At 43.3% G+C, this 19289-nt stretch overlaps 1 protein-coding gene across 5 annotated transcripts in view; it reads left to right on the plus strand.

Moving 5' to 3' along the window:
* LOC122558887 (uncharacterized) overlaps nucleotides 1–19289 on the plus strand; it is a 103521-nt gene that overhangs the window by 36786 nt on the left and 47446 nt on the right. For 3 of the 5 annotated variants that reach the window (XM_043707801.2, XM_087994162.1, XM_043707799.2), the window contains exons 2-3: nucleotides 12678–14597; nucleotides 16430–16519. In XM_043707801.2, the coding sequence (XP_043563736.2) occupies nucleotides 12749–14597; nucleotides 16430–16519 (1939 nt within the window). In that variant the 5' untranslated portion in view covers nucleotides 12678–12748. Of the gene's footprint in view, nucleotides 1–9128; nucleotides 9222–12331; nucleotides 12450–12677; nucleotides 14598–16429; nucleotides 16520–19289 lie in introns of those variants that run through there. The other 2 variants (XM_043707800.2, XM_043707802.2) reach the window with 2 other exon arrangements.

A 19289-nucleotide genomic window follows, 5' to 3' on the forward strand; every position in this document is an offset into this window, starting at 1 on the left:
ATTTGTATTAGAATTCCTACAGTGTGGAAACAGGCCCTTCGGCCCAACAAGTCCACACCGACCCTCCAAAGAGTAACCCACCCAAACTCATTCCCCTATCCTATATTTGCCCCTGACTAATATACCTAACCTGCACATCCCTATGGGCAATTTACCTAACCTGCACATCTTTGGATTGTGGGAGGAAACTGGAACACCCGGAGGAAACCCACACAGACATGAGGAGAATGTGCAAACTCCATACAGACAGTTGCCCGAGGCTGGAATCAATTTCGGGACCCTGGCGCTGAGGCAGCAGTGCTAACCACTGAGCCACTGTGCCGCCTATCTTCCCTGAGAGAGAAAATGGATAGGCCAAGCAAGGTCTTTGGCATGTAACCCAGTTTACATGGCAGCATTGGCAATAAACTGCTGCATGGCTTTACGTAAACCTGATGTGGGGGCACTAATCTAATACAGCAAAGAACATACCTGAAAGTCACAGTAAGTTTTTAAACAATACAGTTTTTGCACCACCTAGATCCACACTTAGAGTCATAGAGTCATAGAGATGTACAGCATGGAAACAGACCCTTCGGTCCAACCCGTCCATGCCGACCAGATATCCCAACCCAATCTAGTCCCACCTGCCAGCACCCGGCCCATATCCCTCCAAATCCTTCCTATTCATATACCCATCCAAATGCTTCTTAAATATTGCAATTGTACCAGCCTCCACCACATCCTCTGGCAGCTCATTCCATACACGTACCACCCTCTGCGTGAAAAAGTTGCCCCTTAGATCTCTTTTATATATTACCCCTCTCACCCTAAACCTATGCCCTTTAGTTCTGGACTCCCAACCAGAGGGAAAAGACTTTGCTTATTTATCCTATCCATGCCCCTATAATTTTGTAAACCTCTATAAGGTCACCCTTCAGCCTCCGACGCACCAGGGAAAGGCTGCTCCTACTTTCCCCTCACCTTCAATTATTTGTTGTTAAATTCACAATGTTGTTACTTACTTTAACTGCTTACCTAAATCCAACTAATTGTTAAACAATTCCCTGAGGTCAACATATTATGCCCCATGTGCACAAAAATAAGGCCTTTCAAGTTTTATATAACGAATGCTTGCCTTCATCGGACTGGGCATTGAGTATAAGAGCTGGCAGATCATGTTAAAATTGTACAAGACTTTGGTTTGGCTGCATTTAGAATACTGTGTACAGTTCTGGTCGCCACATTCCCAAAAGGATGTGGATGCATTGGAGAGGGTGCAGAGAAGGTTTACGAGGATGTTGCCTGCTTTGGAAGGTGCTAGCTATGAAGAGATGTTGAGTAGGTTAGGATTGTTTTCATTAGAGAAAAGGAGGAGATTGAGGGGGTACCTGATTGAGTCTACAAAATCATGAAGGGTATAAACATAGTGGATAGAGATAAGCTTTTTTTCCCAGGATGAGGGATTCAATAACAAGAGGTCACGCGTTCAAGGTGGGAGGTGAAAAGTTTAAAGGGGATACACGCGGCAAGTACTTTATACAGAGGGTGGTAGGTGCTTGGAATGAGTTGCCAGCAGAAGTAGTAGAGGCAGGCACGGTAGATTCATTCAAGGTGCGTCTGGACAGATACATGAGTAAGTGGGGAGAGGAGGGATACAGATGCTTAGGAGTTGGGTGATAGGTTTAAACAGTGGATTTGGATTGGCTCAGGCTTGGAGGGCTGAAGGGCCTGTTCCTGGGCTGTAAATTTTCTTTGTTCTCTTTGTTCAATGCAGATTTGACATCAAAAGCAATTTTGTGCTTTCTTAGACATTCCTTTACTTGTCCCTCAAGACCATTTCCTGATGTGACTTGGGAACCAGAAATTTGAAATTCCTTGAAGTTTACTGTAGTGCAGCTTAAAGAAAACATTTATAGTGACTGATACATCATTGCATTGTCCTGGTCTCAAATTCCAGAGAGCAAATTGGTGTTCAAGGGACCATGCACCCAATCTTTTATGTCATTCATGGCAGTGGCAATGTCACTGCACTAGTAAGGTACAGGTCCAAGCTAATAGTCCATGGGCATAAGTTCAAATCCCATTATGGCAGATAGCGGAATTTAAATATGATGAATATATCTCATATAGAAATCAGTAATGGTGACAAAAACTGAAATTGCTGGAAAGGCTCAGCAGGACTGGCAACATCTGTGGAGAGAAATCAGAGTTAATGTTTAAGGTTCAGTTACTCTTCCTCAGAACTGGTAGTAGCGAGGAAAAAGTTGGTCTTTATGCAGAAGATAAGATGGGGGTAGGTAGTAAGGAGCATTAGGTGATAAGTGAAAGTAGAGCCCAAAGGCAGAGAAGAACAGTTGGACAGTCAAAAGAGTGGAGAACAGTCAGCCTGAGAGAATGAATAGCTTTTAATGGACAATGAGCGACTAACAATGTGTGTAATAGCAGACCATGTGATTACAAGGCCTGCCATGTGGGGCCTGGGGTAAGGGCATGGGAGAAGGTGCCTCAGGCCCTAAAATTGTTGAATTTGATATTGAATCCAGGCGGCTGTAGAATTCCCATGTGGAAAATGAGGTGCTGTTCTTGTGCTGCGTTGTACTGGAGCACTGCAGCAAGCCTGAGGCAGAGATGGGATAGGGAACAGGGTGGTATGCTGAAGTGGCAGGTGACTGGAAACTCAGGGTCTTTTTTTGCAGACAGAACATAGATGTTCTGTAAAACAGTCACCCAGCCTACACTTTGTATCCCCAGTGTAGAGGAGACCACATTGTGAGCAGCAAAGCCAGGTTGAGTGAAGCACAGGTAAAGCGCTGCTTCATCTGAAACGTGTGTTTGGACCCTGGGATACTGAGTAGAGAGGAGGTAAATGGACAGGTGTTACACCTTCTGCATTTTCAGGGGAGGTTGCTGTGGGCCTGTGGGATGTCAGTAATGGTGACCATGACAACTGTCATCAATTGTTGCACAAACTAGTTCACCACTGTCTTTTAGGGGAGCAAATCAGCATTCTTTTCTGGTCTGGCTGATATCTAACTCCAGGCCCACAGCAGTATGGTTGGCACTGAATTGCACTCCAAGTAGGCTATTGGAGATGGACAAGAAATGCTTGCTTAGGCCATTCTGGAAGTGTAAAAGTTTTAAATGATATGCTCTGGTGGCAACATTTGCACTGTGAGCAATGGCTGAGAAGCCATGGGACACATCACCCCTGAATTATTTTCTGTTAATCAGATGCAAATAACAATCAGCCCCTTATTCTACTGGGATTCATTGCAGCATCATAAAGGAATAGAGAGCATCTGAACACGGCAACCTCCTCTTATTCCAACCCGCTTGTCCCAGCACTTTCCCAGTCTGACAGACCCCAGATACTTGCTGTCTCTAATTTTCGGACTCTTCTTTCCTTATGTTGGTCTCTGGAAGGTACAGTGAAGACTGCAGCTTGACTCTGTCCTTTTTCAAATACTATTTACAAATGGCTGCCTCTCCTCCAGTTACAACAAAAGGGCTAAACTTCATTTTCTGTGGGCAAGTTTAGATTGAACCTTCCAGGCGAGTTCTGCAGTTTCATCCCATTCAATGTTTTTTAATGGTGAGACAACAAGTGTGATGTCATTTTGAGGAGTTAACCGTGGAGTGATGCGATCCAGGTAATAACATCTAACAGCGCCGGGAACCCGGGTTCTTGGGTGACTGTCTGTGTGGAGTTTGCACATTCTCCCCCGTGTCTGCATGGGTTTCCTCTGGGTGCTCCAGTTTTCTCCCACAGTCCAAAGATGTGCTGGTTAGATGAATTGTCCATGCGAAATTGCTCATAGTGTTTAGGGATGTACAGGTTAGGTGCATTAGTCAGGGGTAAATGTAGAGAAATGGGCTAGAGGAATGGGTCTGGGTGGGTTACTCTTCAGAAGGTCAGTGTGGACTTGTTAGGCCGAAGGGCCTGTTTCCACACTGTGGGGATTCTATTTGAAAGTTTGCATATAGCTACCCCTCTGGCCCTTGGTTGAACTTGCTGTACCAAAAATGTTTGGATAATGTTCAGCACCTCATTGTCAATTTGACAGCTAAATCTGGCTAAAGCTGTGTGCACTCCTGTTAAGTGTGTGATTCATTTATCAAAACAATATTGCATCAGTAAGATTTTGGATTTTGAGTTCAACCTAATAATTAAAACATTCAAATCAACATTATTTCGGAACTTTAAAACTGTGGGGGCGATAATAGCATAGTGTAATGTCACTGGACCAGTGATTCAAATATTTAGTCTAATTCTCTAGAGTTGGCGGATTCACATCCCACCATGGCAACTGGTAGAATTTAAAACCTCAATTGAACTAATGAAAAGCCTGGACTTAAAATAAGAATGCCACAAAACTGTTATTGATTGGTATATGATTTAATTGTGTGATTTACTAATGTTCTTCAGGGAAGAGAATTTGCTATCCTTATCTGGTCTGGCCAACATGTAACTCCAGATCCACAGAAATATGGATACCTTTAAGCGACCTTTCAGTTCAAGGGGTAATTAGGGATTGGCAAAAAATGCTGAGCTTGCTAGTGATGCCTGAGATAACTCTTTAGAGGCCAGTATCTCATTACCAATCACCCTCAATTCACCACTGTATTGCTTCTCACTAAGTCCGGCGTTCGAGGTCTCATTATCCCTGACAGTCATCCTTTTATGTCAGCCAAGGCTCCCTGATTGGACCAGATTAACTGCTTCAGTTAAGGAACTCATCTTCTATAAGGTCCAGCTGGCTGACTTCAATACAATCACTCCAATGTCCATATCACAAAGAATAGTAAAAAGAATTGAAAGCTGTCCATAAGCAAATTGATTATTGATTTGGTTCATTGCCCACAGATAGAAGAAACACTGTTAAAACTCAGTATGCATTTATCTCTATTTGCTAAATAGAAAAACAATTTTCAATGAGACCAGGAAGTAGAGAAGACCATCATCAGATTTGCTCTGATTAACAATGACTGTTTACTGTCAGCACTCTTCAGATGTCACACTTTGTTTAAAACATCAACAAGTCACGACTGAGCAATGTTTACAAAGACACAAGGGATAATCACTTTGTACAAAACCTAAGATGCTGCAAATGCTGGCAATCTGAAATAAAATCACAAAGTGCAGAAAGAACTCAGCAGGTCAGGCAGTATCCATGGAGAGAGAAAAGCAGAGTTGACCTTTCAGGTTTATGATCTTGTTTTGATACATTTCCTGATGTTTCCTCCATTAAAATAACTTGCGCTGTTCAAAATTTATCTAACGTTATAATTGTTTTATCTTTAGCCCAGAAATGGGTACATTACCTCACAGACAAGTTTTTAAACCTGATTTAAAGAAAACTAAGAAGTCCAAAAGTCAGAAAGAACAGAAGAAAGACTTGAATTTATTTTATACCATTTATGTCCTATCAGAAGGCTATTGTGAAACTTGAAAGGGTTCAGAAAAGGTTTCCAAGGATGTTGTCAGGGTTGGAGGGTTTGAGCTACAGGGGCAACCTCATAGAGGTTTACAAAATCATGAGGGGCATGGGATAGGATAAATAGACAAAGTCTTTTCCTTGGGGGGGGGGTGGGGTAGTCCAGAACTAGAGGGCATAGGTTTAGGGTGAGAGGGGAAAGATATAAAAGAGACTTAAGGGGCAACTTTTTCACAGAGGGTGGTATGTGTATGGAATGAACTGCCAGACGAAGTGGTGGAGGCTGGTACAATTACAACATTTAAAAGGCATCTTGATGGGTATATGAATAGGAAGGGTTTGGAGGGAAATGGGCCAGGTGGGACTAGATTGGGTTGGGATATTTGTTCGGCTTGGACGAGTTGGATCGAAGAGTCTGTTTACGTGCTGTACGTCTCTATGACTCTATAACTCCTGCCTAGTCCATTCTTTATATCTATTTTTGTTGAGGGAGTGCTGCTCTGTCTGCAGTGTTGTCTTGAGATGAGCCATTAAAACTTCAGAAATCTCTCAAATGGATGTGAAAAATCTCGCAGCACTATTTGAAAAAGGGCACATGGCGTTTGGGTTCAATGAGTATTTACATGAGTCTCAGAGGTAGGCTGTGACTTCAGTAATCATCTGTTAGTATTCTGCTGTGAGATTGGAATGTGCACACTTGCTCTGTAGCCATACCACTAGAAACCACAGCATATGATATTGGCCGTTTTGGACAGTGAAGACGAGGAATTTCTTCACCTAGAAAATGGTGACCCTGTGGAATTCTCTACCTCGGAAAGCGGTTGAAAATACTGTATGATTTCAAGAAGGAGTTGGAGATGGCAATTTTGGGGTTGAAGGGATCAAAGGAAAAGCTGGAACAGGCTATTGAATTGGATTATCAATCATGATCATAATGAATGGCCTCAAAGGCCTACCCCTGCTTCTATCTTCTATGTTTCAATGTCTTAATCATTGTTGGCTCACAGTAAGCCAGAAGTCTGGCTTCAGCTAGCATGATGACCCAAGGAACCTACATTGGAACATGTTGCAACAGGCAGTGGGGCAATCATCAGCATAGAGTCATAGAAATGGACAGCACAGAAAGAGATCCATCAGTCCAACTTGTCCATGCTGACCAGACATCCCAAATTAATCTAGTCCCATTTACATAGGCTCCCTACAGTGTGAAAACAGGCCCTTCAGCCCAACAAGTCCACACCAACCTTCCGAAGACTAACCCACCCAGACCCATTCCACTAGTATCCGACTAATGCACTTAACCCACACATCCTTCAACACTACAGGCAATTTATCATGGTCAATTCACCTAACCTGCACATCTTTGGATTGTGGGAGGAAACTCACGCAGACATGGGGAGAATCTGGAGTTAGTCGCCTAGAGGGTGGAATCGAACCTGGGTCCCTGGCTCTGTGACGTAGCAGTTCTAACCACTAAGCCACCATGCCACCCATATCCCTCCAAACTCTTCCTATTCATATACCCATCCAGATGCCTTTTAAATGTTGTAATTGTACCAGCATCCACCACTTCCTCTGGCAGCTCATTCCACACACACACAACCCCATGGTGAAAAGGTTGCCCCTGAGCACCCTTTTATATCTTTCCCCTCTCAACCTAAACCAATGCCTTCTAGTTCTGGACTCGAGAGAATACCAACAATTAAAATCACTAAACAGGAACAAAAACAGAAAGTGCTGGAGAAGCTCAGCAGGTCTGACAGCATATGTGGAGCAAGAAACAGAGTCATTGTTTCAGGACTGATGACCCTTCTTCAGATCAGAAAGGTCACTGAACTTGAAACTATCTGGCCACTATCATTATGTGATTTGAGAGTCTTGACTGCACATTAATATAATGTCACCCCTTAGCCTCTGACACTCCAGGGAAAACAGCCCCAGCCTGTTCAGCCTCTCCCTATAGCTCAAGTCCTCCAACCTTGGCAACATCCTTGTAAATCTTTTCTGAACCCTTTTAAGTTTCACAACATCTTTCCAATAGGAAGGAGACCAGAATCACACAGAATGTTTCCAACAGTGGCCTAACCAATGTCCTGTACAGCCGCAACATGACCTCCCAACTGACCACTAAAGGAAAGCATACCAAACACCCCTTCACTATCCTATCTACCTGCAACTCCCCTTTCAAGGCGTTATGAACCTGCACTCCAAGGTCTCTTTGTTTACCAACACTCCGTAGGGCCTTAGATTAGATTTTTTTTAGATTACATTACAGTGTGGAAACAGGCCCTTCGGCCCAACAAGTCCACACCGACCCGCCGAAGCGCAACCCACCCATACCCCTACATTTACCCCTTACCTAACACTACGGGCAATTTAGTATGGCCAATTCACCTGACCTGCACATCTTTGGACTGTGGGAGGAAACCGGAGGAAACCCACGCAGACACGGGGAGAACGTGCAAACTCCACACAGTCAATCGCCTGAGGCGGGAATTGAACCCCAGTCTCTGGCGCTGTGAGGCAGCAGTGCTAACCACTGGGCCACCGTGCCGCCCACTTATTAAGTGTTCTCAACCTTTAGTCTTCAGAAGCTCCTCCCCACTCCTGTGTTCAAAAAAAAATCCTCAGATCCTCTGTAACAAGCATTTCTTCCTGTATTGAAATCAGTTCTATCTTTATCAAGACAAATGGTCCTTGTCTAGTTTAGATTAGATTCCCTACAGTGTGGAAACAAGCCCTTCGGCCCAACAAGTCCACACCGACCCTTTGAAGAGTAACCCATCCAGACCCATTTCCCTCTGACTAATGCACCTAACATTATGGGCAATTTAGCATGGCCAATCTACCTGACCTGCACATCTTTGGATTGTGGGAGGAAACCGGAGCACCTGGAGGAAATCCACGCAGACACTGGGAGAATGTGGATTGGTGGTGCTGGAAGAGCACAGCAGTTCAGGCAGCATCCAAGGAGCTTCGAAATCGACGTTTCGGGCAAAAGCCCTTCATCAGGAATAAAGGGCTTTTGCCCGAAACGTCGATTTCGAAGCTCCTTGGATGCTGCCTGAACTGCTGTGCTCTTCCAGCACCACTGATCCAGAATCTGGTTTCCAGCATCTGCAGTCATTGTTTTTACCTAACTGGGAGAATGTGCAAACTCCACACAGATAGTCGCCCGAGGCTGGAATCGAGCCTGGGTCCCTGGCGCTGTGAGGCTGCAGTGCTAACCACTGAGCCACCGTGCCGCCCCTATTGTCCTATTATATTTAATATTTGATATTTAATGAATCCAATTTGGATGTTTACAAAGAATCAGGCTGTAGTTGTGTAAAAGTGACACACATCTATTAGAGTATATCTCCAACTACAGTAAGAATCAAACCAAAATTCAAATGGCTGCTTTCTCATTTCCTTAATTTTGCAGTGTTAACAGTAGCATTGTATTTGTTTAGTCACATTTTTCCTCCTCAATGTTTCTCAGTCCTAACCGTTGATAATGTTCTATATTATCATGCTGTGAGTTCTGTTGTTTTGAAGCCAATGACCACATTAAAAATGTATTCCCATCTGGTATTTATTGTCTTTGCTTACAATAACTTTTCCTGGGTTATGTAATTTATCGTGTTCCTACTGAAATAGATCAAGTAAGCCTTACGTAAAGAGAGAGCATATTAAGTGACCTGATGCCACATTCATTTCTGTACTTTGCAGCTTGTAATAAGCACACTCCAATTAGGAATAAGTATCAATTCCAACCTTGAACACACCCAAAGCATCAATACTTCAAATGGCGCTCACCTAAATGTGAGTATGGTAAAAGATCCAAATCTTATGTGAATGGATATGTCATAAGATACCCAACATGGGTGAACAAAGTATTAAATGCCCCAAGTGAGTGAATTAATGATCACGTGCCCCAAACTCCCTGTAGATTAGAACCATAGAATCCCTACACTGTGGCAGCAGACCATTCAGCCCACTGAGTCAGGACTTACCCTCTGAAAAGCATCCCACCCAGACCCATCCCATCCCTGTAGTCCTGCATTTTCCATGGCTAATCCATCCAACCTGCACAGCCCTGGACACTATGGGCAATTTAGCATTGTCAATCCACTTAACCTTTGGATTATGGAAGGAAACTGGAGCATCCAGAGGAAACCCATGCAGACATGGGGAGAATGTGCAAACTCCACACAGACAGTAGCCTGAGGCTGGAATCGAACCTGGGTCACTGGCAACGTTACCATTCTTTCTGTAGACGTTGACCTACTCTTTTCCAGTCTGTGCGCTCTTGAAATAATTTCCTTTCTACCCCTCCAGAAAGGGGATGCTTTGTTAATTGGTATTGAGAATGTGCACCACTTTAATTCCAAGCTCTGGAGAGATGCTGCATGATGTGTTGCCCAGCTCTGACCTCCTATTTCCTGGGCTATTGAGACTGCTGGCTCCTGGTCACTTTTTTGCTTCCTCATTCACAGGATGAGGGCGACACAGGCTGGGCCAGCATTTATTGCCCATCCCTAATTGCCCAGTGGGCAGTTACAAGTCAACCACATTTCTGTGTGTCAGACCAGGAAAGATTTCTCTCCCTAAAGGATATTAGTGAACCAGCTGGGGTTTTAAAATAATCAACACTGGGTATATGGTTGCCATTAAGTGATGCTTTTAATTCCAGACTTTTATTGAATTCAGAGTTCACCATCTGCCATGGTGGAGTTTGAACCCATGGTCTGGGATTCTAGATTATTAGGACAAAGTGAGGACTGCAGATGCTGGAGAACAGTCGATGAGTGTGGTGCTGGAAAAACACAGGAGGTCAGGCAGCATCCCTGGAGCAGGATTCGAGCATAAGCCCTGGCTTATTCTCCTGCTTCTCGGATGTTGCCTGACGGGCTGTGCTCTTTCACAGTCTAGATTACTAGCCCAGTGAGGTAGCCTCTGTACCACCCACAGCACCTCTCTGGAATGTGCATTCAATATTGATCCCAGCCCCTTTTGGAATCTAGTCAGAGCAGAGGCCGACCCATCAGGTGTAGAGAGGTAAGGGATAGTGCCGGAGAGAGAACCAGGTTACAACTTGTTCAGGTAATCTTCAGCATTATCTCCATCAGAACAAGGACTTTGAAAACACTGTTTCTGGCAGAATTTGCTGGGAATATCTCCACACACTGCTGTCTTAATCCTGGTACATCTTCACTTCTGCATGACTCTTTTCAAGGACCCGTTGTTATCAGACAGAGCTGCTGGTAGCTTCCAATTGCTGCTGACTTTAAACCATCGACCCTTATATGCATTGAAAACAACAAAATGCTGGAAATCACAGTGGGTCAGGCAGCATCCACGGAGAGAGAGCAAGCTAACGTTTCACGTCATCTAGACTAGAAATGTTAGCTTGCTGTCTCTCTGTGGATGCTGCCTGACCTGCTGTAATTTCCAGCATCAGCGAGTTTTGAGAAGATTTGTAGCTCAGGCTGTGGTTCTGGATGTAGGTTTGCTCGCTGAGCTGGAAGGTTCATTTTGAGACGTTTCGTCACCATACTGGGTAACATCTTCAGTGAGTATCCGGACGAAGGCTCACTGAAGATATTATCTAGTATGGTGATTAAACGTCTGAAAATGAACCTTCCAGTTCAGTGAGCAAACCTATGTCCAGATTCCAGCATCGGCAGTAATTTGCTCCAACCCTATGCACATTGTAAGCCTGTCCATGCCAATTTGGGAATGGATGCCACCATATTTCATCAGAGTAAAACAAAAGTAGCACTTATCCCTTAGAATATTTTTGTGGATGCCTCAGTTCGAAACCTCTGAACTGTGGACCATTCCTCTGATTATTACAGTGCTGTACTGAACACACCTCCTTAATGGCAGTATAGGTGGTTCCACTGAATGGGTGTCAAATTAGAGGATGACTTTAACAGGTGAATGTATAATGGAACAATGTGAGAAGAATAGTCTATTAAATCGACAGAAAACAGTTCATGTTGCTGCACACTAAGATCGACGCATTTCAGTGAATGAATGAAGAAGGACAGTGGTCACTAGAGGGTCATTGTCATCACGTGATAAACTTATAAGAGGGTCTGAAACACTTGTAAAGTGTTTTTTTTAATCAAGTCCCTACAGTGTGGAAACAGGCCCTTCAGCCCAACAAGTCCACGCCCACCCTCCGAAGAATATCCCACCCAAACTCATTCCTCTACATTTATCCCTGACTAATGTACCTAACTACACATCCCTGAACACAATGGGCAATTTAGCATGGCCAATTCACCTAATGTGCACATCTTTGGCCTGTGGGAGGAAACCGGAGCACCCGAAGGAAACCCACACAGATACAGGGATAACGTGCAAACTCCACACAGTCAGTCACCCGAGGTTGGAATCGAACCTGGGTTGCTGATTCTGTGAGGTAGCAGTAGTAGCCACTGAGCCACTGACGCCTTAACGGGTTTGAAAAGAATAAATGGAGGAGGTCAGCAAGTACATTTCTCAACTACAATTACTTTGCATTCTATCTGAATGGAGACTCAAAGGTCAGTTCTTCCATCATCAGCCTTTGGGTGTGTCTCATTCAATGGTTATTGCCTCATGTTTTCATTGTATTTGTTTGTAAGACACACCTAAAGGAAGCACCTTGGGCAGGCAAAGCAACTGGGAGTCTGTGGAGCTGAATGTGCAAATAGTTTCTTAGCAGCAGTAATGCTGAAGTGAAATTTGTGGCTCAGTCTATACATCTTGATCTTTTCATGGTTTTTTTCTTATCATTTTATGAGATATGGTAATGTAAATGGATGCAATGTGGATGGGGTGGTGTGTTGTAGTTTTGTGCTACTAGTTTTTACATTAATCAGAATTGTGCCAAGATGATGAAGGGAAATCAGGCAACTTCCAAAGAAATAGTGAATTGGACCATCCTGGCCAATATTGTATATGTCTGATACCTGGTTCCAGAGCAAGAAAATCCGAGAAGGAAGAATGTAACCTTCCCATCTCGGACAACGCAAGGAAGTTGGCAAAGTTCAGTTAAAGGTGAGGCAGCCACACTACCACAATATGCTCCACATTAAGCACAATGTCCCCAGGTGAACGTTCCTAAAAGTGGATACTTTTTAAAAACTATTAACTCTGTCAAAAAATTGCGTTACCTCTGAACACTACATTTTCAATTCTGTCCTGATGTTTAATCAATATATAATCATTAATTACAGTTTCAATGCTAAACCGTTCAAAACCTTAACGCTGATCTTTTTATTTCAGGGATCACATAATTTCACTTCAAAGAAACAAACATTTCAAGGATCAATGTGAGTTGCAAGATCCATGTGGTGATGGAGCACCGAGATGTGATACAGACCTGGTGGCTTCTTCTCATCTGTTCCAGTATCATTAAAGCTATCACTTTCCCTCCTACTAAAGACTCAGCCAGTGACAGCTCTCTATTCAGTAATCCAACCTTTATTTATTCGGCTGAAGTTGAGCAGAGCTTGAACTCAGTTGCTATGAGTGACTCATCCAACCGCCCTTCTCTGCCTTTGCTTGAGATGTCCAACAAGAATTCAGTTCATGGCACACATTTCTTCCCACCAAACATGAGCAAGTCCCCACGACACCTGAGGAGGCCTCTGAGTGAAAATGGCTTTGATTTTAGCGGGGATGATGAGGATGTTGACAGTGAGGATGATTTCAATTTTGAAACAACTGAAAAGGACATTTTTGAATCTGAACAGTTTATTTTAGAAAACACATCTGTTCCACTGGTCCCTTCTGCTCACATGAGTGAAAACACTGACCACTCGTTATTGAGGCCGTCTGAAAGTACACCAGATTATCAAACAATTCAAACACATCAAAGTCTCAGAAATACTCAAGATGGCAGAATGGTAGATGCCAGAACTTTCCTCCAAAGGCCCACAGCTACATCTTCAATTGATTCCCCTGTTTTCGAGGTCACTGCTCACCACACAGTTCTTGAAAAGCTAACAGACAGACACATCGCCACCCTTGGGAAAATGGGTCAAACATCAACTCAAATTCATTCAGCAACTGAGCAACGATATTTGCTCACTAGTTCTAATGCACTTGAAAAGGAGGAGGCTGTTGTACAATTTGAAGGACAGCCTGAACACACTTCACCTTCATCGGTTCCTGGTCCTTCTCTTGCACAAAGGGACCAATCCTTGATTAAAAATGAGCCAGACGAGAGTCATATGACTCCTGCACCAATGCAATCTGCTTCTTCGTTGATAACAGAAACGGATTATTCTCTAGTGACTGGAGGAAGCTCACTCCCTGCTAGACAGCCCAGTGTTGGTGTCACTCTACAAAGCAATCAGTTAGATTTCTTGAATGTGACCAATGCATCAGAAGCCAGGAGCCAACACAATTATCAGCACACTACTAACATTGGAGAAAATGCCCTGAATTTGCCCATTTCTTCCACTACTGAACATCTGGAGCCTGGAATGAAGAGGGAAATGGTTGACCAAGTTAATCCAAGTGAAAGATCCCTAGCTGTAGTTGACAGTGCAACTACAACACAATGGCTTAGATCACCAATGTATGATGCCAGAAAATCCTCACCTGCCCATCAAATTACTGACTCATACTCTAGCTCGCAACATGGATATGACATCTACACACAGCCAGCAGATAACATGACAACAGTTGTTAAGGTGTTACAAGATGCACAATCCCTTGATATTCCAAAGGCAGATGTTGATGGGGGTTTAACAGCCAGGAATGAGCTTTCCACAGAGACTGTTACCACTTCCCCAACAGCAGGACTCCAGCACTTGACCATGAAAGGATTCAGAAAGGGAGTGACATCAACTGAGTCAACAAGGACAGACACTTCGACTTATTTCTTTGCATTAACTGCACAGAGACACATGCTGTCTGTAGAAGTTAACCCTGTTCTTACATCCACCAGAAATATGAGAGCAGAGTACACCCCGAGTGGTAGTTACATGGCAATGCTGCAGACGAAATCCACGGTACTACCTCAAAGGCTGACAGCAAAGGTTTCTAACAAAACACACATTCCTACCACCCAGCAACCTGCGGTTGGCACCAAATGGACGGCGACCAATTTGAGTCTACCTCGGACAACGTCGAGAGCTCTTTCACCCACTCCCCGTCCCACCAAAGTGTTTCAAACGCAGACATCAACTGTGAAAGGTGAGGCTTTTTTAACAATCTATTCGGATTGCCAAATGAAACCATTGTCTTTAGTCTGATGTCATCTCCAGCTGACCATGTGAGTGAAAACTGCACATGGAAAGATCCTGCCTCAGTCCACATTGTAGCCAAGGTTAGCGTGGTGCTGGAAAAGCACAGGAGGTCAGGATGAAGGGCTTTTGCCCGAAACATCGATTTTCCTGCTCCTCAGATGCTACCTGACCTGCTGTGCTTTTCCAGCACCCCTCTAATCTTGACTCTCATCTCCAGCATCTGCAGTCCTCACTTTCGCTCAGTCCACGTTGTAGGTAGCCTGCACTGAGATTGCTCTTGGCATCAACGGGAATCTTTGTATCAAGCTTTTCCAAAATCACTAGTCCTGACTTGACAGCAAGGGGAAGAGGGCAAGGGTGAGGTGGAGCTATATTCAATAACCAATCCTACCATCATTGTTAGGAAGAGGTTGCAGACATTTTGACACATTGTTCTCTGGAGTTTCAGGCAACATGATCATTCAGCCACACTTGTTAAACCTGTTTTTCTTTATTTTCGGATGCAAGCACGGAATATACTTATCAATTCTGTCCCTTTAACTGGGGACAATCAACACAAACTTGTTATTCCTGTTTCTTGTGATGGAAATTGATGCACGTGGTAATTCTGTCTCCTCAGCTGTCTCTACACATACTAATTGGGTAAACACCATTTGTGTCTCCTTATTTAGAAGACTCTGCACACATGCAGTATCATGGTTCATTCAGAGCGCTGAAGAAGAGTCATATCAGACTCAAAATGTTAACTCTGTTTCTCTCTCTCCACAGACGCTGTGTTCCTGCAGCACTTTATGTTTTTATTTCAGATCCCCAACATCCATCGTACTTTGTTTTTGCTTTATTTGGTTTCCATATTTGGAAGCATGCATGCACTTCAGATTCCCTACAGTGTGGAAACAGACCCTTCAGCCCAACCAGTCCACACTGACCCTCCATAGAGTAACCCACCCAGACCCATTCACCTCTGATTAATGCACCTAACACTATGGGCGATTTAGCATGGCCAATTCACCTGACCTGCACATCTTTGGATTGTGGGAGGAAACCCACGCAGACACTGGGAGAACGTGCAATCTCCACACAGACAATCGCCCAAGGCTGGAATCGAACCTGGGACCCTGGTGCTGTGAGGCAGCAGTGCTAACCACTGAGCCATCGTGCCGCCCTAGCTAATTGTTAATGATTTCTCCTGAACCGAAGGGCCCTGCACACACTCACTGATGGTATCTTCCCATCTAGAAGGTTGGCACATTTTTAACCAATCTTTCCTCTCAGCTAGACAGCGCCGAATAAAAGCCAAAAGAACTGGGGATGCTGTAAATCAGAATCAAAAATCAAAGTTGCTGGAAAAGCTCAGCAGGTCCGGCAGCATCTGTGCAGAGAAATCAAAGTTAACATTTCGGGTCTGGTCACCCTTCCTCAGAGCTTCTGTTTTTGTTGTTGTACACAGATCTGAATGTGCCCTCAAAACCCGTGTCCTAGTTACGAGAGGGATTATCTACTCTGAAGTATTGATCCCCTTTGCAAGGCTATCCATGTGCACACAATAACACAACTGGGCAGGAATGGTTGGTCTTTATGTTTGAGAATATTACGAAGATTGCTACATTCCTGAACTCTGTCCTAATATAGAATGAGATGTAAAAGGCATTAAATAAAAAGCAGATGAGCCAAGTGCATCGCTCTCTTCTAGTTCTGGTTAGTTTTATTCTGTCTCAACTGCAATTTGTCTGTGTTGCCAGGGCCTTGTTAAACCAGATGTTAAACATCTTTTTCAAGGTACTGTGACAGTGAAGACAACTCCACCAGTTACCGGCAAGCCTGGAACCCATCATAACATCATGACAACAACAATGGATGGTAAATCAGGTGGGAACCTGCTTCATAACTGCTGCAGTAGGATCTATAGAAACCAAACTGTACATAAATATCTTTCACTGACAAGGCTGGCTGCTTCCTGGAATAGGAGAAAGGATGTTCCTGTGTCTGCCAAGCTGTATTTTATACTTATAGGCCTCTGACACACCCTTCCATCAAAAGTGGCACCCAAAATTTTGAAAACCTGCCTGTATTAAAACAAGTGCAAAGATGTGCAGGTCAGGTGAATTGGCCATGCTAAATTGCCCATGGTGATAGGTGCATTAGTCAGAGGGAAGTGGGTCTGGGTGGGTTACTCTTCGGAGGGTCAGTGTGGACTGGTTGGGCCAAAGGGCCTGTGTCCACATTGTAGGGAATCTAATCTAATCAAAAACATACATATATGCACACACACACTCTCTCACACTCACTCTCTCACACTCACTCACTCACACTCACACACACACAATTATCTTATGACTTCCTTTTATTTCAAACTGATTAAAGAATGCTTTGAGAAAGTCCAATGTTTATTTCTAAGCCTGGTAATTGAAGCAGACTGAATCCACAGCCAATTGGGCGACACCCCACACATCGAGCCCTTCAGCTATATCATTTCAAAAACACTTTGCTCAAGTTGGAAGTCTGTATTTGGAAGTGAATCCCGAATTCTTTCGGCATCTTTGACCTACTTTTCCTTTCAAAAAGGTTTACAGCTTTTAAAGTTTCAATCAACTGTCCTCTGATGGCACAGAAAGAGTAAACAATAGGTTTGAATATCTAGCTGGTGCCTCAGTGTGATACAAATGCACAAATTAAGAACAGGATAAGGACATTTAGCCTCTCAAGCCTGCTGTGTTATTCAATAAGATCATGCTGATCAGATGGTGGCTGCAGTTCCATCTTCCTGCCAATTCCAATAATCTTTGATGCACTTTTTAGTCAAGTTTCTATTCTCCTTTGTAATCTTTTTGCCTTTCCCTACCTTTGTCACTTCTAAATCTGACATCCGATGCATGCCTGCCAACATTCCATCGCATGTAAAGTTGCGGTCATCCAAAACTCACACCAAAACCATTCCCCCATCACCCCTATCCACGCTGAACTCTAATCAGCAATGATTCAGTTTTGAAATTCTCATTCTTGTTTGCAAATCCTTTGGCCATCCCCAACTCTGTAATCTCTTTCATGGCCCTATTACCTTCTGAGAAAGCTGTACTCATCCAATCCTGGCCCCTAAAGCATCTTCAATTTCAATTAGTCCACCACAGGCAGCCTAGCATCCAGTTACCAAAACCCTAAACACATGAATTCCCTCGCTAAACCTATCCACTTGCCTCTTTCCTCCTTTCCTTTTGTTCGCCAGCCTTGATATCTCCCTTCTTGGCTTGGTGTCATATCTGGTTGCGTTATGCACCTGTGAAGCTGTGGAACATTTATTTAAAAGATGCTATTTAAATGAAAGTTATTGTTGTTACATTCACCAAAAGTTATACAGTAATCATCTGGGATTCAAGCCAGTTGGATGTCTTTCACTCTAATTAAATTGTAAATCATTTGATTGAGGTACTATTGAGGAAGAAAGAAAGCCTTGATATTGTGTGATAAAGCTAATGAGGTCACTGTGCGTCTTTATTTGTGCATGAATGGAGTTTGTATTTATTGAAAAGAAAAACGATTGGTGTTTAGTTTCGGTTCATTAGCTTGGATATCAGAAAGATATTGTCGTTACTTATTATTTGATGTTGTTGATATTCAAGTGGATTGGCCTTTAGCAATGTTTCCAGAGGGAGTGATAAAAGAGACGTGACTGGGAGAGGTTTTTACTTCTCACTTGGGTGGGGCTTGAGCTGACATAGTATTTAAATTTTAGAGGAGGATTATGTTTTAGGTTTGGGAGGGGCAATGTGGGTACAAGGGGACAATTGTCATAATGGAAAAAGAAGCAGCTTGTTACTGCAGAACCCTGGTAAATACGATACATTCCCAACTCTTAGGTTGTGTGGTTCTGAACAACTTTTATTCTTAAGGGATACAGGTCATATAAAGCACATTGATACTTGTGAATTGGCAGCCCATATGGTCAGCTTTTGTGGAAAAGTGAATTACTGACCTCACCTTCCCACAGGGAGAGCTGAAGCTTCCTATTGAGTCTGGCACCACTGTTATAGCCAATAGGTTGGAGTGGAGTAGAACTTGCAGCAAAATCTCCATTTTGCACCAAACAGAATCAATTTGTTCTCGACTCATGGTGTGTGGGCCATCACTACAAGTGGGTATTTGCTGCCAAACCCTGAGTAGCTTGCTGAACCATTTTACAGGGCCATTAGGAATTCATAACTGTGAATCTGGAATCATGGATAGGTCAGACATCAGATTTCCTTTGGCCATGGAGCATTGATGAACCAGATGGGTTTTTGTGACAAGCATGGTCATCATTATTGATATCAATATGGTAAGTTCAAATTAATTTAAGTGAAACAATTCAAATGGATCAACAATTGCGGTGGGATTGAATTTATATCCTTGGATCATGTTTCTGGGTTGTACGCCCAGCAATCTATCCTCTAAGTCACCATATTGTTTTGAAGAATCTGCTGGTAATGTCTCCTAATATAAGGATGGTGGCTTTGACAGCAAAGTGGTAAAGGATAATTCGATATGAAATTTGAGCTTAATATCAATATAAATAATTTATTGCAAGTGAATATATCAGAGCAGTAGAGGTTCACTGCTCTGTGTTTTTTTTCCTAAAAGTAACAAGTGAACATAAAACTAATTA

This window comes from Chiloscyllium plagiosum, unplaced genomic scaffold (genome assembly GCF_037043375.1).
Source record: "Chiloscyllium plagiosum isolate Xiang-an unplaced genomic scaffold, Cpla_swu_hap1 HiC_scaffold_14, whole genome shotgun sequence".
Classification (NCBI taxonomy): Eukaryota; Metazoa; Chordata; class Chondrichthyes; order Orectolobiformes; family Hemiscylliidae; genus Chiloscyllium; species Chiloscyllium plagiosum.